This window comes from Lepidochelys kempii, chromosome 3, assembly GCF_965140285.1.
Source record: "Lepidochelys kempii isolate rLepKem1 chromosome 3, rLepKem1.hap1, whole genome shotgun sequence".
Taxonomy (NCBI): domain Eukaryota; kingdom Metazoa; phylum Chordata; order Testudines; family Cheloniidae; genus Lepidochelys; species Lepidochelys kempii.
In genome coordinates this window covers 93,036-116,389 of record NC_136382.1, presented here as the reverse complement: position 1 = coordinate 116,389, position 23,354 = coordinate 93,036, and the positions used below count along the sequence as shown (strand labels likewise).

Sequence of the window (23,354 nt, the reverse complement as noted above, 5' to 3'; positions counted from 1 at the left end):
GCCTCCCCCACTGCATGGCTAACAGCAGGGATGATTTCTTTTCAGCCAAAGGCAAACAGCCCTGCAGGAACGGGCACCTCTGAATGTCCCCTTAAACAAATTTCCCATATTTGAACCAGGTGACGATGAATGATATCACTCTCCTGAGGCTAACACAAAGAGAAAAAGAACAGATGTTGCTTGAATGCCACCAAAGCCCAGGCCCATTCACTGCAATGCTTTGTTCTGCAATGATTCCAGACTACTTGCTACTGGCTTGGCATGGTAAGTGTCCTACCATGGAGGATGGAATAAGGCTGATCTCCCCAGAAATCTTCTGCAAAGGCTTTTAGAGAACCTTCAGGAGAGCTTCATGGAGATGTCCCTGGAGGATTCCCGCTCCATCCCCAGACACGTTAACAGACTTTTCCAGTAGCTATACTGACCGTGAATGCATCTCAAGTCTTCAGGGCAAATTAATCATTAAACGTGCTTGCTTTTTAACCCTGTATTATATTTACAAAGGTACACTCACCAGAGGTGCCTTCTCCGGTTTCATGGTCCGGGAGCCCACCTTGGGAGGGTATTGGCTCCAGGGTGATGAACAGTTCCTGGCTGCCAGGGAGAAGAGATTCTCCGCTTGCCTGCTGTGTGCTATCCTCAACCTCCTTCTCCTCCACAAAATCCTCATCCCTGTTGTGTGAGACTACCCCCTTGCAAGTGTCCATGGACAGTGGTTTGGTAGTGGTGGGGTAGGGGCGCTCCCTAGAATTGCATGCAGCTCATCATAGAAGCGGCATGTATGGGGCTCTGACCCGGAGCGACTGTTTGCATCCTTTGTTTTTTGGTAGGCTTGCCTCAGCTCCTTAACTTTCACGCGGCACTGCTGTGTCCCTGTTGTAGCCTCTGTCCATCATGCCCTTGGAGATTTTGGCAAATATATTGGCATTTTGTCTTTTTGGAGTTCTGCCTGCACGGATTCTTCTCCCCATACAGCAATCAGATCCAGTGTCTCCCATTAGGTCCATGCTGGAGCTCTTTTGCTATTCTGGGACTCCATGGTCACCTGTGCTGATCAGCTCACCATGCTGGTCAAACAGGAAATGAAATTCAAAAGTTCCTGGGGCTTTTCCTGTGTACCTGGCCAGTGCATTGAAGTTGAGAGTGCTGTCCAGAGCGTCAAAATGGAGCACTCTGGGATAGCTCTTGGAGGCAAATACCATCGAATTGCGTCCACACTACCCCAAATTTGACCCAGCAAGGTCAATTTTAGCGCTACTCCCCTCACCAGGGAGGAGTACAGAAATCGATTTTAAGAGCCCTTTAAGTCGACAAAACAGGCTTGGTCGTGTGGACGGATGCAGGGTTAAATCAAATGCTGCTAAATTCGACCTAAACTCGTAGTGTAGACCAGGGCTAAGAAAGAAGTAGGAAGAACCCTTGGCAGCTACAAGCTGGAGCACTATGCATGGCTCAAGGCAGTTTTTGTCAGCTCCAAAATCCTCCTGGGCTCCATAAAATTACCTTGGCACCATTAGCAGTGCAAAGGAAGGATTTGGTTATGGTAGGAAAGCAGAAGCCTGGAGGGGCTCATGAACTAAGTGTGTGCTCTGGCATGCAAGGTCTGAGCTGCCAAAGACTTTGGCCCCAGCTCCGTCTATTTCCAGCTGGTGCCAAAGAACTCCTTGGCTACTACCTGGTGACAAGACTGCAGTGCCTATGTCTTCTAAGAGCTTCCATTTGATAGTTGAACCCCAAAAGTTAGTGATACACTTGAGTGCTGACATCTTGGTGCTGGCTACAACCTCAGCACCATGGGCAGCTCCAGAGTTCCAGTCACCTACATCTCTGGTGCTATCTCTGAGGCCTTGTCTACGCTACCAAGTTTTGTCGCCAAAAACTGCCTTTTTTGACCAAACAGTGAGTGCGTACACACTGCGATACGACTTTTGTCAGGAAAAATGTCTGGTTTTGGCGACTAAATACATCCACCCCAACGAGAGACTTGCATCTTTTTCCTCTATGTTTTTCTCGACAAAGTGCCAGTGTAGAGACCACGCCTGATTTCATTGCTTTAATTGGCCTCCAGGAGGTGTCCCACAATGTCCATCCTAACCTCTCTGGTCAGCTGTTTGAACTCCACTGCCCTGCAGCCAGGTAACCAAATATCTGCCCTTCCCCCTTAGAAGCCCCAGGAATTTTTTACATTCAATTTCCTAATGGCTTGGTGTGGAGAGGTCTCATCGCATCTTCCCAGATGACCATGGTGGGTTATCACACTAAACGCTCTCCCGTTGGACCACTGTGGAGCTGTTGGATCTGATCAGTATATGGGGAGAGGAGGCTGTGCAGTCCCAGCTGGTCTTGAGCCATAGGGATTGAGATACCTACGGGCAGATTTCTTGTGGCTTGTGCGAAAAGGGCTATGATTGGGACACGCTGCAGTGCAGAGCGAACATAAAGGAGCTGAGGCAGGTGAACCATAAGGCGAGGGACACAAACCATTGCTCGGGTGCTTCACCTAACACCTGCTGGTTCTATAAGGAGCTGGACAGTATCCTCGGTGATGACCCCACCTCCACCGCCAAGAGCCCCGTAGATACTTCGGAGGGCACGGAGGCGGCGGAAAGAGGATCTAACCCAGAGGACGAAGTTATTGGTGAAGAGGTGGAGTTAGACAAGGATGTGCAGCTCCCGGTGGGGCAGGTAGCCAGGAACTGTTCTCCACTCCAGAGGTGCCTAGCCAGTCTCAGCAGTTGCTCTCTGAGGAGATGAGATGCCTGGTAAATGGCCGTGGCTTGTGTAGTGCAGAGCTGGGTTCAGGGTATAGACATGTACAAGGCTGGCTGTGTTTCTGTGAGCTGGACATTTCCCTGCGTACCTAATCGGTACAGCAGAATAGGGTGTTTGATGCATGCTGACATCTCATGGGAATACTCCAGAGAGATCTCCAGGAAAGTTTCCTGGAGGTACTCTGCAATCCTTTGCCAAAGGTTCCATGACAGAGCATCTTTGTTCCTTCCCCCATTGTAGGAAACTTTCCTGTGCCATTAGGCAATCATTTGTGCAGGGACCAAAGCGGCACATCAGGGAGCAGCATACGGAGCAGGGCAGAAGCCACAAGCATGGAGTAGATGTACACTCATTTTCCTGCTTACCCTTAGCAGTGAGATATCTGCTAGAATGCCCCGTCTGTGGAAAAGTGTGGTGTTGGGGGCTTATTCCTTCACCCACTTAATTCCCTGCTCCTTCTTGCATGAACAGAGAGCAACAATACCCGAAGTCCAAAGGTGCAAACAATTCGATGTTTATTGGGGTGAACTTCCAGCAAGCATGATTCCAGTTTCCGATGCATCCGATGAAGTGAGCTGTAGCTCACAAAAGCTTATACTCAAATAAACTGGTTAGTCTCTAAGGTGCCACAAGTACTCCTTTTCTTTTTTCAGGACAGGATTGTATTCCTAACAGCCCAGTAGCACCTTCTTTCAATGTGCCTAGTTTGGAATGTGAGGATGCGACCGGTCGCTTCCCCGTTTATGGCTGCCTGTTGCTTAGCCAAAGGCCTTAATCTAAGAACAGGGCCTCAGACTGTCACAGTAAGAGAAGGACCTTACGCTGGCAGACAGTGATTTTGATTCTTTCTTTTATACTTCTAACTAGCCAAGTGATAAGAATACACCTAAATTCTTCGAGTACAGGCCTTTACCGACAGGTCTGAATATCTATATCCTAACATGTCGGATGCTAGAATGCTTCACCATGACCCTTGCAAAGAGTGTGTGCTCTTTTCCCAATGTGGAGTGCCCTGTGCGTGCCCTCCCACTCCCCCCCCCCCCCCCACGCACAGGCCAACACTTACCATGTTTTGGGTGTTCACAGAGATGTGTGCCTGGCTAGGGTCAGTGAGAAAGTGATTGCAATGTTGCAAAAGGTGTATTTAACTGAAATGTTTCTATACTGTGCATGAATTTAACAATCCCGCTTCTGTGCATTGTCTCCTGTGCTTCACCAGATGTGAACACCTTCAGGAAACTTTCAGGCACCCCGGTCGAGCGTCTCCACCAGATAAGAAAGCATCCAAGATGCAGCAAAGAAATGTTCTGGGAGGTACTGCAGTGCACCAATGAAAAAAAAAAGGGAACGCAAGGAGTGCTGGGAAGCTGAATGGCAGGATAGAAAAGAGAATCACGTGTTTGTTAATGATGCAACTGAGTGGATGATTAAAGTAATGGAGGAGCAAAGGTAGATCCTGATGTTCTTAATGCTGCAGACCGAGCAGATCCGTGCTCTACCTCCACTGCAGTACATTCCAAACCATTCCATTGCCCCTCCTCCCCCAAACTCTGCCCACACCGTCCTTTCCACTTTCCGGGACTTCTCAGTTTCTCCTTCGTTCCACCCCGTCCTACAACTTTCACAATGATAGCTAGACCTACACACAGTTATGAAAGTCTGCCCTTCCCTAGTTACTCCTTTACCACCAAGCATCTGTGTGTTTCTGTGCACTGTTTCTTGTGCAAGAAACACAAAGTTTTATAATGGTAAATCATTTTTATTTTTTTTCCTACACATTGCGATTGCAGGCACTGCCAATACATGCACAGGCATTTTAATCATTTTCTTACTGGAATATAAGGCACCAAATGTCACCATTGTGTCATAGACTCACAGGACTCGTGCTCTCTCTTGGCTCTGTACGATCCCTGGAAGGAACCCCTTTCAGTGTGGCAGCCCTTCTCAGAGGTCCACTCTCTCTTGGGGGTTAAGCCATAGGCCCCTCCGCCTTCTGGAATCGCACCTCTCAGCACACCTCTCTCTCGCTGAGGGGTCCCTCCAGGGAGTCCACTCGCTCTGGACCCCTGGAGCCTCCGCTTCCAGAGGGAATAATGCAACCCTGATCTCTAGACCGGAGTGACTTTCAGCCAGCATAAAACAGGTTTTATTGAGCATCTGAACCCAGCACAAGAAACTCTCTGGGCCCTCGGGCCTAGCATCCCACAGCACAGTACATCTAGGTCTCTCCTGCATCCAAGTGGGCTCTGGCTGCTCCCTCCCCCCAATCCAGAAGCCCCCTCCGTCCAGCTGGGTAGCCGATATCATTGTCTCCCAAGTCCACTGCAATACTGTTGGACTGCGCCAAAGACCCCAGGCCAGTAAAAGTTCTGCAGCAGCCTCTGCCTTGTGCGCCAGATTCCCTGATGCCCCAAAAAAGGGAATATCATGGGCCAAGTACAACAGTGTGTGGAGAACAGTCTGGGGAACCACCAGCTGCTTCCTGACTTTCCAAAGTTCAGTGTGCCCCAGACCAGCCCATTTCTGGTACAGGAATCCCTTCTCCCACCAGAATCTCTAGTGGTGGTCCTCCCCAGGGGTCCTGCACCACTGTGGCCAGCAAGGGCCCTCAGCTTCTCTAAGGAGGGGTCCTCCTGTAGCTCTGTCTGGAATTCAGCTGCTGGGTTTAGGGCACAGCTCTGGTTGGACAAGGATGTGCAGTTTCCCCACTTTGGGACAGAGGTTCAGGCTCTACCTTCGGTGCTTCGCTCCCCCAGCCCCCCTCCATTGGGAGGTTCCGTGCTGTCAGACTGGGACTGGGTGTTCCTTGCTGGCTCTGGCTCTGGGTAAGGACCAGGGCGCTCTGAGGGCCATCCAACCAGTCCTCCAAGTCATTACCCATTAGCACCTCCATGGGTAGCTGAACATGCACCCTGACCTCTTTAGAGCACCTCCTTAGCCCCCATTTCAGATGTATCCTCTCTACAGGCACATTGATGGGGGGCCCGAACACCCCCCCTCGGTCAGGTATGCATTGGGCACTAGCTGCTCTGGGTTCACCATCTCCAGCCAGGCCAGTGTCACCTCCGCACCTGTGTCCCAGAACCCCTGGACACTCCTTCCCCTCACCTCAATAGGGATGATGTGGCATTGTCCCCAGGGGTCTGTCCCATGCTCACCCAGTGAATTGAGTGCAGGTGCTCTGGGGCTGGAGCCCCTGCCTTCCCCAGCTGATCTGGCCTGACCCTCCCTTCCCCCTGGTCCTACCACATTGACCACGGCCCCCTGGACTGGTGCTGCTCCCTGTGGGTGGGCTTCCACCTTGTTGACACTCCGAGGGTTCTGCTTGGCCACCATTTCCTTCATCTTCAGGCATTGTGCCACCTTGTATCCTTTTTGGCCACAGTAATTACATTTAAAATCTTGAAAAGGAAGTTGATGGAAGCCCCGGCTCTCTCTAAGCCGTTTCAGTTGTATGTACATGAACGAAAGGGGGTGGCCCTAGGAGTGCTCACAGGAGCAGAAGAGAACTGGAGGTCCTGGTGATGTCAAGGAATTATGACGTGATTAGAATAACAGAGACTTGGTGGGATAACTCGCATGACTGGAGTATTGTCATGGATGGTTATAAACTGTTCAGGAAGGACAGGCAGGGCAGAAAAGGTGGGGGAGTAGCACTGTATGTAAGCACTGCTCAGAGCTCTGGTACGAAACTGCAGAAAAACCTGAGTGTCTCTGGATTAAGTTTAGAAGTGTGAGCAACAAGAGTGAGGTAGTGGTGGGAGTCTGCTATAGACCACTGGACCAGGGGGATGAGGTGGATGAGGCTTTCTTCCGGCAGCTCGCAGAAGCTACTAGATCGCATGCCCTGGTTCTCATGGGTGACTTTTTAATTTTCCTGATATCTGCTGGGAGAGCAACACAGTGGTGCATAGACAATCCAGGAAGTTTTGGGAAAGCGTAGGGGACAATTTCCTGGTGCAAGTGCTAGAGGAGCCAACTAGGGGGGAGCTTTTCTTGACCTGCTGCTCACAAACCGGGAAGAATTAGTGGAGGAAGCAAAAGTGGATGGGAATCTGGGAGGCAGTGACCATGAGTTGGTTGAGTTCAGGATCCTGACACAGGGAAGAAAGGTAAGCAGCAGGATACGGACCCGGGACTTCAGGAAAACAGACTTTGACTCCCTCAGGGAACGGATGGGTAGGATCCCCTGGGGGACTAACATGAAGGGGAAAGGAGTCCAGGAGAGCTGGCTGTATTTCAAGGAATCCCTGTTGAGGTTACAGGGACAAACCATCCCGATGTGTCGAAAGAATAGTAAATATGGCAGGCGACCAGCTTGGCTTAACGGTGAAATCCTAACGGATCTTAAACATAAAAAAGAAGCTTACAAGAAGTGGAATGTTGGACATATGACCAGGGAAGAGTATAAAAATATTGCTTGGGCATGTAGGAATGAAATCAGGAGGGCCAAATCGCACCTGGAACTGCAGCTAGCGAGAGATGTCAAGAGTAACAAGAAGGGTTTCTTCAGGTATGTTGGAAACAAGAAGAAAGCCAAGGAAAGTGTGGGCCCCTTAATGAATGAGGGAGGCAACCTAGTGACAGAGGATGTGGAAAAAGCTAATATGTACTCAATGCTTTTTTTGCCTCTGTCTTCACTAACAAGGTCAGCTCCCAGACTGCTGCGCTGGGCATCACAACATGGGGAATAGATGGCCAGCCCTCTGTGGAGAAAGAGGTGGTTAGGCACTATTTAGAAAAGCTGGACGTGCACAAGTCCATGGGGCCGGACGAGTTGCATCCGAGAGTGCTAAAGGAACTGGCGGCTGTGATTGCAGAGCCATTGGCCATTATCTTTGAAAACTTGTGGCGAACGGGGGAAGTCCTGGATGACTGGAAAAAGGCTAATGTAGTGCCAATCTTTAAAAAAGGGAAGAAGGAGGATCCTGGGAACTACAGGCCAGTCAGCCTCACCTCAGTCCCCGGAAAAATCATGGAGCAGGTCCTCAAGGAATCAATCCTGAAGCACTTACATGAGAGGAAAGTGATCAGGAACAGTCAGCATGGATTCACCAAGGGAAGGTCATGCCTGACTAATCTAATTGCCTTCTATGATGAGATTACTGGTTCTGTGGATGAAGGGAAAGCAGTGGATGTATTGTTTCTTGACTTTAGCAAAGCTTTTGACACGGTCTCCCACAGTATTCTTGTCAGCAAGTTAAAGAAGTATGGGCTGGATGAATGCACTATAAGGTGGGTAGAAAGTTGGCTAGATTGTCGGGCTCAACGGGTAGTGATCAATGGCTCCATATCTAGTTGGCAGCCGGTATCAAGTGGAGTGTCCCAGGGGTCGGTTCTGGGGCTGGTTTTGTTCAATATCTTCATAAATGATCTGGAGGATGGTGTGGATTGCACTCTCAGCAAATTTGCGGATGATACTAAACTGGGAGGAGTGGTAGATATGCTGGAGGGCAGGGATAGGATACAGAGGGACCTAGACAAATTGGAGGATTGGGCCAAAAGAAATCTGATGAGGTTCAATAAGGATAAGTGCAGGGTCCTGCACTTAGGACGGAAGAACCCAATGCACAGCTACAGACTAGGGACCGAATGGCTAGGCAGCAGTTCTGCGGAAAAGGACCTAGGGGTGACAGTGGACGAGAAGCTGGATATGAGTCAGCAGTGTGCCCTTGTTGCCAAGAAGGCCAATGGCATTTTGGGATGTATAAGTAGGGGCATAGCGAGCAGATCGAGGGACGTGATCGTCCCCCTCTATTCGACATTGGTGAGGCCTCATCTGGAGTACTGTGTCCAGTTTTGGGCCCCACACTACAAGAAGGATGTGGATAAATTGGAGAAAGTCCAGCGAAGGGCAACAAAAATTATTAGGGGTCTGGAACACATGACTTATGAGGAGAGGCTGAGGGAACTGGGATTGTTTAGTCTGTGGAAGAGAAGAATGAGGGGGGATTTGATAGCTGCTTTCAACTACCTGAGAGGTGGTTCCAGAGAGGATGGTTCTAGACTATTCTCAGTGGCAGAAGAGGACAGGACAAGGAGTAATGGTCTCAAGTTGCAGTGGGGGAGGTTTAGGTTGGATATCAGGAAAAACTTTTTCACTAGGAGGGTGGTGAAACACTGGAATGCGTTACCTAGGGAGGTGGTAGAATCTCCTTCCTTAGAAGTTTTTAAGGTCAGGCTTGACAAAGCCCTGGCTGGGATGATTTAATTGGGGATTGGTCCTGCTTTGAGCAGGGGCTTGGACTAGATGACCTCCTGAGGTCCCTTCCAACCCTGATATTCTATGATTCTGTGATTCTCACACAGCTGTTAGGAGCATGGAGACGTCCTGTGGCTTATTTTTCTAAGCAACTGGATCAGGTTGCAAAGGGTTGGCCTGCATGTTTACGGGCGGTCGCAGCTACTGCCCTAGTTCTTGAGGAATCCGAGAAGCTAACATTGGGAGGGGTTATGCAAATCTATACTCCCCATATGGTCCGAGCCTTATTGGATGCAAAGGAAGGGCTCTGGCTCACCCAGGCTCGGATTGCTCGGTATCAGGCTAAGCTGTTAGAGAACTCTGAAGTCACCTTACAGCCTTGCCCCTCCCTTAATCCAGCCACCCTCTTGCCAGAAACAGAGGAACAGGAACATGACTGTTTAGAGATCATAGATGCCCAGTACTCCAGCCGTCCGGATTTAAAGGATGTACCCCTCCCAAATACAGATTATGAGTGGTACACTGATGGTAGCAGTACCGTAATAGATGGGCAAAGGAGGGCGGGTTATGCTGTTGTGACCCTCCATGACACTGTGGAAGCTGAAGGTTTGCCTGCTGGGAACTCTGCCCAGCTTGCCGAACTAATAGCCCTGACCCGTGCACTTGAACTATCAAAAGGAAAGTGGGTCAATATTTTTACTGATTCAAAGTATGCTTTTGGGGTGCTGCATGCTCATGCTGGCCTGTGGAAGCAAAGGGGAATGCTGACAGCCCAAGGCTCCCCAGTCAAGTACGGGCCCCAAATCCTCCGGCTCCTAGAAGCCGTAGAACTCCCCTCGGAAGTGGCGGTGGTACACCGTAAAGCCCATCAAAAGAAGGATCAAGATGTGGCCAGAGGTAACGCCTGGGCAGATAGAGAGGCTAAGCATGCTGCCACCCTGCCATCCCCTCAGACTGAGAACGCCCATATGCATGCCCTTATCCCATCAGTAGGGGAGCTTCCAACCCCTCAGTACTCTGGGGAGGAGAGACAGCTAACTGACAAACTTGGTCTCCGGGAAAAGGAGGGATGGCTCCATTCCCCGGAAGGGAAGGACCTCCTACCAAAGGGCCTGATCCGGCCGGTGCTGCAGAAACTACATCAAAACACTCATGCTGGCATTGAAGACTTATCCAACTAATGGGAAAATACTTTATCACTTCCGGACTCTGACCCCTGGCTGCCCAGGTACAAGCGGACTGCTTAGTCTGCCAAAAGAATAACCCTCGACCGGGACATCATGTGCAAAAAGCTGCCCTAGAACCCACTCCGGGCCCTGGACGAGTGGTGGCAAATAGACTTTACTGGTTTCCCCGGACCCAAGGGTTCAAATATCTCCTTGTCATAGTGGATCGGTTCAGCGGATGGCCAGAAGCCTTCCCATGCCGTAATTGCACTGCCAGAACAGTGGCCCTCACGTTTGTTAAGGAGATCGTTCCTCGCTTTGGACTCCCCCTGTGGATGGAATCTGACAACGGGACACACTTCACGTCAAAAATCATTCAAAGCATCTCAAATGCCTTACAGATCCCCTGGAAACTCCATACGCCCTGGAGACTGCAAGCCAGTGGGGTAGTGGAACGTACCAATCAGACCCTTAAACGGCATCTCTCAAAAGTGTGCCAGGAAGCCTCACTGCGATGGCCTGATGCTTTGCCCCTCGTCCTACTCCGTATCCGCGTTCTCCCAAAGGGTAGATTAGGGCTTAGTCCCTTTGAAATTATGTTTGGAAGGGCATGGCCTATGAATGGCACCCCGGTTCTGTCAGGGGAATGGGAGCTGGGTAATGTTTTTTTGTCACAGTATATGTGTTCCCTGTCTGCTGTTCTCTTGTCTCTTCACAGGTATACCAAGGATTCCCAGCCTCTCCCCTTGGACTCTCCCGTTCACTCCTTACAGCCCGGCGACTCCATGCTTGTTCATACCTGGAAGGACGAGCCTCTCCAGGAAAAGTGGAAAGGACCCTGTACCGTCCTGCTGATCTCCCATACAGCGGCAAAGGTCTAGGGACACAAGAACTGGATCCATCACTCTCGTCTGAAGGCAGTACCCGCCCCCTCGTCAGCAGAACCGTGGACTGTCCAACCTGCTGACTCCTCATCTAGTGACGATCTCGGGCTAAAGCTACTGTTTAAAAGACACAAATAGCGGGCATCTTAATGCTAAAATGGGCCCACCCAGGTCCTGGAGACCCTGGGTTGGGAAGACTCTGGTGATAATTAATTGGGTAACATTGTTATTCTCTGTATTGTTATTTCCAAACTGTGCATATCGGGAGCATAACTCCTTTGTTTCGCTTGCGCACCATGAACCTCTGATGAGGTTCAATAAGGATAAGTGCAGGGTCCTGCACTTAGGACGGAAGAACCCAATGCACAGCTACAGACTAGGGGCCGAATGGCTAGGCAGCAGTTCTGCGGAAAAGGACCTAGGGGTGGCAGTGGATGAGAAGCTGGATATGAGTCAGCAGTGTGCCCTTGTTGCCAAGTCGGCCAATGGCATTTTGGGATGTATAAGTAGGGGCATAGCGAGCAGATCGAGGGACGTGATCGTTCCCCTCTATTCGACATTGGTGAGGCCTCATCTGGAGTACTGTGTCCAGTTTTGGGCCCCACACTTCAAGAAGGATGTGGATAAATTGGAGAGAGTCCAGCGAAGGGCAACAAAAATGATTAGGGGTCTAGAACACATGACTTATGAGGAGAGGCTGAGGGAGCTGGGATTGTTTAGCCTGCAGAAGAGAAGAATGAGGGGGGATTTGATAGCTGCTTTCAACTACCTGAAAGGGAGTTCCAAAGAGGATGGCTCTAGACTGTTCTCAATGGTAGCAGATGACAGAACGAGGAGTAATGGTCTCAAGTTGCAGTGGGGGAGGTTTAGATTGGATATTAGGAAAAACTTTTTCACTAAGAGGGTGGTGAAACACTGGAATGCGTTACCTAGGGAGGTGGTAGAATCTCCTTCCTTAGAGGTTTTTAAGGTCAGGCTTGACAAAGCCCTGGCTGGGATGATTTAACTGGGAATTGGTCCTTCTTCGATCAGGGGGTTGGACTAGATGACCTTCAGGGGTCCCTTCCAACCCTGATATTCTATGATTCTATGTTGCTAATTTAACAAACCAGACTTATTGCTGGGTATGTGCTCCGACTCCACTGTCCCCCAAAACGGGAATGCCCCTTGACATGCTGCCCCTGACCCTAGCAGAATTAGCTGCCATCAAAGAGCAGGAACGAACAGACTCTCCGTTCTGGAACAAGACCTCTTTACAGCAGGCCACCTATCAGGACCAGGAGTATTCAGTTGCAGTACTCACCGAAGGAGTGTTATGTTTTACCCGAAGCCAATCTGATCACTATGGGCGTCCTGTGGGAAAAAGCTCCTGTGTTATTACACAATGGGCTGATGGGTATTGGATAAAGACCAAAAGGGGAGGCCAGCAGTGTGGGTGTAATGGTTCCTCCCCTTTTAGGAAAACTCTTACGAATAATCTTACCACAAAAGAAGGGTTTGGAAATATAACTTGCCGTCCAGTTAATATCTCCAATGTAGCAAGTCAATGGTGGGTTTGTAGTGGTACCTATGGCGAGTGTAATTTGAACGGTACAGTTAGAAAGGCCCCCACTTGTACCCAATCAGGAGGCTGGGATGCCCCCTTAGGGGCATATGAACTGTTTAGAAAAGCAGCCAAAGCAGCCTTAAATACCCCAGGAATCCCCTTTAGAAACAGTCCTTATTGGGCCCTACAGGGTCACTATTTCATATGTGGCCGAAAGGCTTACAAGGTGCTGCCAGCCAACTGGACAGGTAGCTGTTATATAGCTCATGGAGTTCCTCATCTGTCAATAACTGCCACACTGCCCAAAGGAAAGATTAGAAATGCCCGAGACACCTCTATTGAGTCACGAGAAAAGACCCTGCGGCGACTGACTGCGGCATTGGAGGGCAATATAAAGAATCCCCTCACAACCGAGAAGCTTGTAGGGTGCTCTGTACTGGGAATAATGCCACTGTTTACTGGGCCAGCCATGGCAGGCATAGGCCGCTATACTGTAAGGCTGCAAATGGTACTTGAGAAAGTGGCCTTAGAGTTAGAGGACTCGGTTAGTGATTTAGGGTCGGCAGTAAAAACATTAAATAAAGAGGTACAGCAGCTCAGGACCTCTTCCCTCCAAAACAGGCTGGCTTTGGACTATCTCTTGGCATCCCAAGGAGGGGTTTGTGCCCTCGTCAGGCCCCAGTGTTGTGTATATGTAAATGATAGCAGTTATGAGATCTATGAAAAGGTGGTACAGGCTGAGGCCCATGCCCGAGCCGGAGCACAGGTTGCCTGTACTGCCACCAAGAGTGATTGGTTACAAACCTTGTTTTCAGGCTGGGGTTTGTCATCTTGGCTTGGTGGTTTATTTAGCCTGTTATTGAAACTTCTTTTTCCTGTATTGCTTGTATTACTGGTATTATGCTGTGCAGCATCATGTGTCAGGACCCTTTTGTAAAAGTTAATAAGTCACTCTCTTCAGGGCTATCACAAAGTGCTTATGCAAAGTCCTATTGTAAAGAAATAAGTAGCCCAAGTGAGAAAACTCAGAGCCAAGGCTGAGTGTTCTCAAAGGAGGGAGTAGTTGTTGGGGACACTGGGGCATGGCCGCTAGGTAACTCGAGGGGATGGAAGACCACGAGTGTCGATGAAGCCCCCTCGCACTAGGCCCAAGTGTCCTTGCCCCCTTCCCCCCCCCCCCCCCCCCCGGCTTGGAGGCACTCACAGCAGTTATGCTGAGGATCTGCAACAATATGTTGCAGAGTCAGACTGCCTGAAACTAAACAAGGCCAAACAGGGCAGATATGGAAGAACAATGCTGAATAAAGCAGCTTTATGTATGGTTTAACAGATGGTACAGAGAACAAGGGAGCTAGCTGGTAACTGGATTGGCTGGCTATATGGATACTTAGGGCAGCTTGCTATTGGATAAGTATGCTGAAGAAAGGATGTATAAAAGCCTGTGTAACTTCCTGCTCGGTGTGCAGGATTTGAGATTCTGTTCTCCCTGTACCTTGTTTGCAGCTGCAAATAAACTTTTCTGCTTCTCCACCCCGTTGTGATTATTGGGTGATGCACACCGGGCAACGAACCTTGCTGTTGTTCGCCTCTGGCACTGGGTGCGGCAACACTGGAATCCCACCTTTGAGGGGTCTGTGGGTGACTCTCCTTCTGAGTCCCCGATGGGGTTCTCCCTCCTGTCCCTGATCTGCTGTCCACAAACTCATCTGCCAGTTTACCTGCACTGCACAGATCTTTAGGCTTCCTGTCCACTAACCACATCTTACATTTTGGAGGGCAGTTGTCATACAGCTGCTCCAGTGCCCACCAGGTTATACATGCTTTCTGCGGTAGTGGCCCCTGCACCCTTTTCCCACTTGCAGAGAGATTCCCCCAGCAGGTTGGTGACCTCCGTGTAAGTCTTGCGTAACCTTGGAATCGTTTCCTGTATGCCTCAAGGGTCAATTGAAACTTTAGCAGCAAAGCCTGTTTGAAGAGTTCATAGGCCCCAGTCTCAATACCATACATTTGGCTGAACGCCTCTGTGGCCTTGGGACCCAGCATGGGGATTAGACAGCGGAGCCTGTCCACGAGGTCAATCTGGTTCAAATCACAAGCTTTCTCAAAGGCTGTGAGGTAGGCATCAATATCTCCCCCATCCCCTTAAACTGGGGCAACAACTTGGTGTCCAGATTCCCTGTAGAACTGGCATCTCAGGGTCCTTCTCCACTTTACCCCCCTCCCTCCTCCGCTCCCCAGCAGGCCTCTTGGCCCACCTCTCCTCCAATTCCAGTTCCTGCTTTTGCTGTTCTGCATGGTACTCTCGTTCTCTCTGTCCACCAGCCTCCACTCCTCCAGTTCCATCTCCTTCGCTCTCCTCTACAGCTCCAGTCTCCACAGCTCCTCTGGGGAGAAACCCGATTGGGCAACCCCCCTGCTGACCAGGGAATCAGGTCTGATAGACTCCCGGCTGCTACGCTGACTGCACCCTTGGCTACTCCCAGGCTCTCCGGGCATCCCAGAAGCCCTGCTGGGATCTGTAACTTGCTCCTCAGACTGGTCACTCTCTACCAGCCAGGCAATCAGCTGCTCCTTGGTGAGCGTTCCAATGCCTAGCCATCCGTCCCTGCACAGACGTGCAATATCCCTTTTAGGGAGCTAGTTATAGGCCATTTCCTCACTGGTTCCTTTAATTCCCTTGTCTTATTGCTGGCACCCACTCACTGCAGAGCCCCTGTGCTCGCAGCCAACTGTCTACAGGGTGCATCCACCAACCATCTTCTGCTACCAAGTTGTCACGGACTCACAGGATTTGTGCTCTCTCTCGGCTCTGTACGGTCCCTGGGAGGAACCCCCTTCAGTGCAACAGCCTTCTCATGGGTCCACTCTCTCAGGGGTTAAGCCATAGGCCCATCCGCCTCCTGGAACCAGCCGTCTCTGAGCCTTCAGCATGCCTGTCTCTCCCCGCTCCCCTATGAAGTCCACTCACACTGGACCCCTGGGGCCTCCACTCCCAGAAGGAATAATGCCACCCTGATCTCTAGACCGGAGTGACTCTCAGCCAGCGTAAAACAGAAGGTTTTATTGAGCATCTGAATCCAGCACAGGAAACGCTGAGCCCACAGGCCTAGCAACCCTCAGCACAATACATATAGGTCTCTCCTGCATCCAGGTAGGCTCTGGCTGCTCTCTCTTCCCAGTTCAGAAGCTTCCTCCTTCCAGCTTGGTATCTGATATCACTGTCCCCCAATTCCGATTTTTATTATGTAGACTTTTGGGTGTCGACATAACTTGGTAGTATAGACATGGTCTAAGTTCATCCCTGGTGCCAGCTGCTTCCTCCCCATCAACTCTAGAAACAGATTTTGTCTGGCTCTCTCTTTCTTCTATCTGGTGCTGAGGGAAAAATATAAGAAAAAGAGAAGCAGCAGCATTGCTTTTGAGAGAACTATGATTTTGCATCTATGGGGTCTGGATCTGACCCCCCTTGCTGATGACTCCATTGGTATGCCCTACAGGCAACACCTCTACTTCATCAGTGCAGTTTCCTTGAGCTCCTACCTATGAGATATATTCCATATCTGAAGATTCTGCAGAAGAGCTGGGTTTGATATATTTGGTTCCTGTAACCAGAATCTGCTGTGACAGGTTGGACTGCCCTTCTGGGATGCCACCTGATGTACTGGAGTTTCACTGAGCCCCTCCTGCTCCTCCAGGCTGGATTCCCTCTCCCTGTTTTGCTGAATTAGGCTCTCTGGCCTCTTGCAGCACACATATGTGGGTAGGGCCACACCGAGCTGCAGACACAGACTGAAGTCAGCTCTTTGTGACAGGATTCACCCAGTACTCACATTCACACCCCTTTTGGAGAGTAAACACAAAATAATACTGTCTTGAGCTGTATAGAAAGATCTGCACAGTGCAAGCTCATAAAAATTCCCTCTCTCCCTCAATGTGAAGAGAGATATGCACAGCTTCTTGCTCCCCGATATGGATTGCACAAACTGGGTTTAATAATAAGCAAAAACATGTTTATTAACTATAAAAGGTAGATTTTAAGTGATTATAAGGGATAGAAAACATAACAAAGCAAATAAAACAAAACACGCATACTAAACTTTAAGATCTTACAGATACTGGTTTCAAGAAGCAATTCCTCAACCTAAATGTTATTTTAGGTAAGTTGCAGCATTTGTGTAGCTTAGAGTTCTAGTTATTTTTTCTAACAGACTGGACCCCAGTCTCAGTCAGGACTCTCCCTTGCCTTTCCCTTCAGGTTAGTTCTTTCATCTCTTCTGGATCTTTCAGCAGTCCTTCTTCTTGGGTAGGCAATGGAGGAGAGTCCAGATTAACCCCTTCCCTAGCCTTAAAAGGATTTACGTAAGGCAGGAAACCTTTGTTTGATCCCCATCTCCCTACAGAGGAAAAGTACCAGTAGTGTCCAAGGTGGTATTTGAGGAACATCTTTTAGACACAAGAACTAACAGCAAAGTATTTTTAAGTACATCAGAAGCAGAAAGCCTGCCAAATAATCAGTGGGGCCACTGGAGGATCAAGATGCTAAAGGGGCACTCAAGGAAGACAAGCCATTGCAGAGAAGCTACATGAATTTTTTTGCATCCATCTTCACTGCAGAGGATGTGAGGGAGATTCCCACACCTGAGCCATTCTTTTTAGGTGACAAATCTGAGCAACTGTCCCACACTGAGGTGGCAAGAGAGGAGGTTGAGGAAGAAATTGATAAATTAAACAGTAATATGACTTAAATGGGCCTCTGTACCAGATGACTGGTGGATAGCTAATGTACTGCTGATTTTTTTTTTATTATTATTTTTTAATGTTGAGGTTCCAGCGGCGATCCTGGCAATTACAGGCCGGTAAGCCTAATTTCAGTACCAGGCAAATTGGTTGGAACTATAGTAAAGAACAGAATTATAAGACACAGACATGAATATTGGAAGAGTCAACAGGGCTTTTATAAATTGAAATCATGTCTCACTAATCTATTAGAATTCTTTTAGAGGGTCAACAAGCATGTGGCAAGGATGATCCAGTGGATATAGTGTTCTTGGACTTTCATGGATCAGTAACTGGTTAACAGATAGGAAACAATGGGTAGGAATAAACAGTTTTCACAGTGGAGAGGTAAATAGCAGGGTCTCCTAAGGATCTGTACTATGACTACTGTTGTTCAACATATTCATAAATGATCTGGAAGAAGGGGTGAACAGTGAGGTGGCAACATTTGCAGATGATACAAAACTACTCAAGATAGTTAAATCCAAAGGTGACTCTGAAGAGTTACAAAGGGATCTCACAAAATTAGGTGACCGGCCAACAAAATGGCAGATGAAATCCAATGTTCATAAACACAAAGTAATTCACATTGGAAAACATAATCCCAACTAGAAAAGGAGTACTTGTGGCACCTTAGAGACTAACCAATTTATTTGAGCATGAGCTTTTGTGAGCTACAGCTCACTTCATCGGATGCATACCGTGGAAACTGCAGCAGACTTTATATATACACAGAGAATATGAAACAATACCTCCTCCCACCCCACTGTCCTGCTGGTAATAGCTTATCTAAAGTGATCATAAGGTTGGGCCATTTCCAGCACAAATCCAGGTTTTCTCACCCTCTACCCCCCCACACACAAATTCACTCTCCTGCTGGTGATAGCCCATCCAAAGTGACAACTCTTTACACAATGTGCATGATAATCAAGTTGGGCTATTTCCTGCACAAATCCAGGTTTTCTCACATCCCCCCCACCCCCATACACACACAAACTCACTCTCCTGCTGGTAATAGCTCATCCAAACTGACCACTCTCCAAGTTTAAATCCAAGTTAAACCAGAACATCTGGGGGGGGGGGAGGAAAAAACAAGAGGAAATAGGCTACCTTGCATAATGACTTAGCCACTCCCAGTCTCTATTTAAGCCTAAATTAATAGTATCCTATTACCAGCAGGACAGTGGGGTGGGAGGAGGTATTGTTTCATATTCTCTGTGTATATATAAAGTCTGCTGCAGTTTCCACGGTATGCATCCGATGAAGTGAGCTGTAGCTCACGAAAGCTCATGCTCAAATAAATTGGTTAGTCTCTAAGGTGCCACAAGTACTCCTTTTCTTTTTGCGAATACAGACTAACACGGCTGTTACTCTGAAACCTGTCATAATCCCAACTATACATACAAAATGAGGGGGTCTAAATTAGCTGTTACCACTCCAGAAAGAGACCTTGGAGTCATTGTAGATTGTTCTCTGAAAACATCTGTTCAGTGTGAAGCAGCAGTCAAAAAAAGCTAACAATGTTAGGAACCATTAGGAAAGGGATAGATACTAAGACAGAAAATATTGTAATAACTATAGAAATCCATGGTATGCCCACACCTTGAATACTGTGTGCGATTCGGGTCTTCCCCATCTCAAAAAAAGATATTAGAGTTGGCAAAAGTACTGAGAAGGGCAATAAAAATTATTAGGGGTATGGAACAGTTTCCACAGGAGGAGAGAATAAAGACAGAAAAGAGATGACTAAGGAGGGGGATATGATAGAGGTCTATAAAATCATGAATGGTGTGGAGAAAGTGAATAGGAAAGGGTTATTTACCCTTTTGTATAACACACAAACCAGCAGTCACCCAATTAAATTAATGGGCAGCAGGTTTAAAACAAACATAAGAAAATAAATCTTCACACAATGCACAATCAGCCTGTGGCAGTTGTTGCCAGGGGATGTTGAGAAGGCCAAAAGCATAACTGGGTTCAAAAAAGAATGAGAAGTTCATGGAGGATGGGTCTATCAAAGGCTATTCGCCAAGATGGTCAGGGGCACAACCCCATGCTCTGGGTGTCCCTAAACCTCTGACTGCCAGAAGCTGGGACTGGACAATGGGATGGATCACTTGATGATTGCCCTGTTCTGTTCTTTCCCTCTGAGGCACTGGCCACTGTCGGAAGACAAGATACTGGGTTAGATGCACCATTGGCAGGGCTGTCCTTACCCATACATAAAGTATGTAGCTGCATAGGGCACCAAATTTCCTGGTGCCCTACGTAGCTGCATGCTGCTCCACCCCTGCTCTGCCTCTTCTCCATGGCCCTGCTCCTGCTCTGCCCCAGCCCCACCCCACTCCACCCCTTCCCCTGAGGACTGCAGCAGGGGTTGGGCCTGCCCTGCACTCACTGGGCAGCGGTAAGTGGAGTGACCCGGCCCCAGGCCACTCCGCGCCTCTGGCTCCCAGCCGTGCCACTGGTCAGTGCTGGGGCTCGGTTCTCCCCTGCCCCGCAAGGCTGGGAGCCAGGGGCGGAGAGCGGAGCGGGCTGGGGCCGGGTCACTCCACTTCCCGCTGCCCTGTGAGTGAGGGGTCAAGCCCACCCTGCTCACTTGGCCCCAACCCGCTCTGTGCAGCTGGTGAGTGCTTGGGGGAGGTTCCCGCCCTGGCCCCCAAGCCTGCTCCTCCCCGCCCCACTCCCCGTGGAGACTTGGGGCCACACACACACACCCTGCGGTGGGCTGCGTAGGGCACCAAAATGGCTAGGGATGGCCCTGACCATTGGTCTGACCGCGTATGGCCATTTTTATGTTATGTACTCAGGTTGTACAGGAACCATTTCCAGCTTACTCTCCAGCGTTAGATAATTACTGACACTCTTTTGGAAACGGAGTATGTTCCACCAGTTGTTCCTATTGATATAGTGACTCAGGGACTCTGACATCACTTTATCTGATAATGTGGACTAGTCATCTGTAGCTCCTCTCCCTAACCACAATGACTTTCAGCAATTCCATGATCAAGTTGAAAAGACATCTGAAACCCTGCTACTTAGCACACAGAGGAATGCTCAGGCACTTGAAGCTCAAAGGGTGGAAAGTATCCTTTAGATTTTTCAGGTGCTGAGGTCACAGCTGAGAATTCTTGTAGCAAGCTCTAATTATATTATAGTAACTGGGAGAGTGGGGGCGTAAGGGAGAGAAGGGCCCTAGTTGTGCAGGCAGTCTAGATGGATCTTCCCCATGGAGGGCTGGAAGTCCCAGATCTTCTGCCTCCTTCTGATTATTGGGGCTGTATTTGGTGAAAGCTCAGGTCATTAATGGTGATGGGGATATGAAGATAGCTCTTACATTGGTCATTAACACCAGTGATTATTATGGGTCATATTGACCGCATTTCCTCAACTGAGCAGTGATAGCATGTCATTTCTGAGAAAGTTAGTCTCCAACAGTCAAAAGGGGTTCTAACAAACATCAACCCAAAGCTTTCCTGATGAGGCTTGGGAATCCTCTGGCCTCTTTCTGTGGGTTCCAGGCCCTTATTTGGCCTAGAATTGGAACTAGAGACTTTCAGTAGAAAAGCGTGGGCTGGTCATAGACTTAGAAGAGAAGGGCCCCAAAGTGTGATACTACTGTGCATGTGTAGAATGGCTGGTGTTCACCTTCCTATGGTGGGTGCAGTGATCCTGTATGTGCCTGAGAAGCACAAGGAAATCTTTTCTGTCTAGTTATTGTCTGTGGTGGCTTGTTTTGTGGGGTGCCAGAATGAGTGAAGTTTCCCCTTCCTCCTTCCTCTGCAGGGTTTGTTCATGTTCCAATTCCAACCCGAAAAATCCTTCCATTACAAAGAGCTAAAGCTCAGCCAGTATTGTCAAGGCACCCACAAGGAAAGAACATGAACCAGCTCATCTATGGGAAGGAAAATGAGATGGGTAAGTGCCTGAAGGGCATCCTCCATCCCCACCCAATGCTCTACTTGGGGGCAGTAACTCATTCGGTGGAGCCCCATAGTCTCCACCCCCTTGTCTGGCCCCAGCATCTACATTTTGTGTAAAGATGACTAATAACAATCTTTGTTGTACCTTAGTTTATGTCCTCATCCGCATTAACAGTGCAGGGACAGTCCTGCCCTGCTCCTCTGAACAGCTGGGGACAAAGACATGGATGGATCAAGTTTACAAATGGACCAAGGACACTGGGCAGGAAATTCAAGGTGCTGTAAGCCCTCCAACGTCCCTCCTAGTACTGAAGCTCTCTGTTAATTCCCGTGTTGGCTAGGCACGTGGCATGAATCCAGGCCTCCCTTCATTAAGGTAGAGAACCTACCAGATATCACCCCATTTGTCTCTTCTCTGTCCCGCAAATGGTTTGCATTGGATCCAGTATTTGTGAGACCTCTTCTGGTGTATTCACTGTGTTCCTGACCACTGCTGGCTTGAGCCTGGAGTCACTGCTTTGCTACTGGACAAAAAAAGGTGCTCATCCAGATTTTCTCTGTGATTAATTTATTGGCTGCTTTGCCTCCTCTTACTTGTAAGAGTTGGGTCCATCAGCCTTACTTGCTGTTACAAATGCTTTGAGCACACTTTGTGTCAGTTTAGCCTGTTGTCAGTCACCAGCATGAGGAACTAGTCCAGCTTCTAGTGTTATTGTGCTGGGACCAGCATCTCCAGCTCACTTCTTCACCTTTAGGGTGAAATTTACCCCAGGAGAGAAGGCCTAGGATCACCTGAATCTTCCAAGACTTGTCCTGATCTTTTCATGTGTGCTAATTCACCCATAGTCCTCAAATGTTGCTCAGATGTATTGTTATCTGGCACCTCCATTTGGGACAGGATCATGGGTTCTAAGGACAGAAGCAACCATTGCAATTATCTAGTCCAACCTCCTGCATAGCACAGGTCAGAGCATTTCACTTAGTGTATACTGTATCAAGCCCAATAACTAATTTTTGAACGAGTGAATGGCCCCATGATACTTATAAGAACTTGGCACCTATTTCCAATGGAGCTGCAGCCAGCTCCCAAATTTGTTTTTTTAATTAGGGCTGTCAATTAACTCACACAATTAACTAAAAATGTTAATTGTGATTAAAAAAATTAATCACACTGTTAAATGATAGAATACCAATTGAAATTTACTAAATATTTTGGATATTTTTCTACATTTTCATATATATTGTAGTTGTATTGTAATTGAAATCAGTGTATATTTTTTTTATTATAAATATTTGCACTGTAAAAATAAGAAATTTTATTTTTCTATTCACCTCATACAAGTACTGTAGTGCAACTTACAAATGTAGATTTTTTTTTGTTACAAAACTGCATTCATAAACAAAATGTAAAAATTCAGAGCTTACAGGTCTCCTCAGTCCTACTTCTTGTTCAGCCAATCGCTAAGACAAACAAGTTTATTTACATTTACAGGAGATAATGCTGCCCTCTTCTTATTACAATGTCACCAGAAAGTGAGAACAGACATTTGCATGGCACTTTTGTAGCTGGCATTGCAAGGTATTTACATACCAGATATGCTAAACATTCATATGCCCCTTCATGCTTCGGCCACCATTCCAGAGGATATGCTTCCATGCTGATGACGCTCATTAAAAAAATGTGTTAATTACATTTGTGACTGAACTCCTTGAGGGGAGAATTGTATGTCTCCTATTCTGTTTTACTGGCATTCTGCCATATATTTAATGTTATAGCAGTCTCAGCTGATGACCCAACACACGTTGTTCATTTTAAGAACACTTTCACTGCAGATTTCACAAAACTCAGAGAAGGTATCAGTGTGAGATTTCTAAGATAGCTACAGCACTCGACCCAAGGTTTAAGAATCTGAAGTACCTTCCAAAATCTGAGAGGGACAAGGTTGATGGAGCATGCTTTCAGAAGTCTTAAAAGAGCAACACTCTAATGTGGAAACTACAGAACCTGAACCACCAAAAAAGAAAATCAACCTTCTGCTGGTGGCATCTGACTTAGATGATGAAAATGAACATGCATCGGTCCAC

The 23,354-nt window shown here is 48.3% G+C and overlaps 1 protein-coding gene across 3 annotated transcripts in view; it reads left to right on the top strand.

Moving 5' to 3' along the window:
* The window catches only part of GPN1 (GPN-loop GTPase 1), a 125,370-nt gene that overhangs the window by 79,835 nt on the left and 22,181 nt on the right, over positions 1–23,354 (top strand). For 2 of the 3 annotated variants that reach the window (XM_073335386.2, XM_073335389.1), the window contains one exon: positions 3,992–4,234. In XM_073335386.2, the coding sequence (XP_073191487.1) occupies positions 3,992–4,143 (152 nt within the window). In that variant the 3' untranslated portion in view covers positions 4,144–4,234. Of the gene's footprint in view, positions 1–3,991; positions 4,235–21,132; positions 21,265–21,419; positions 21,546–23,354 lie in introns of those variants that run through there. The other variant, XM_073335385.2, reaches the window with a different exon arrangement.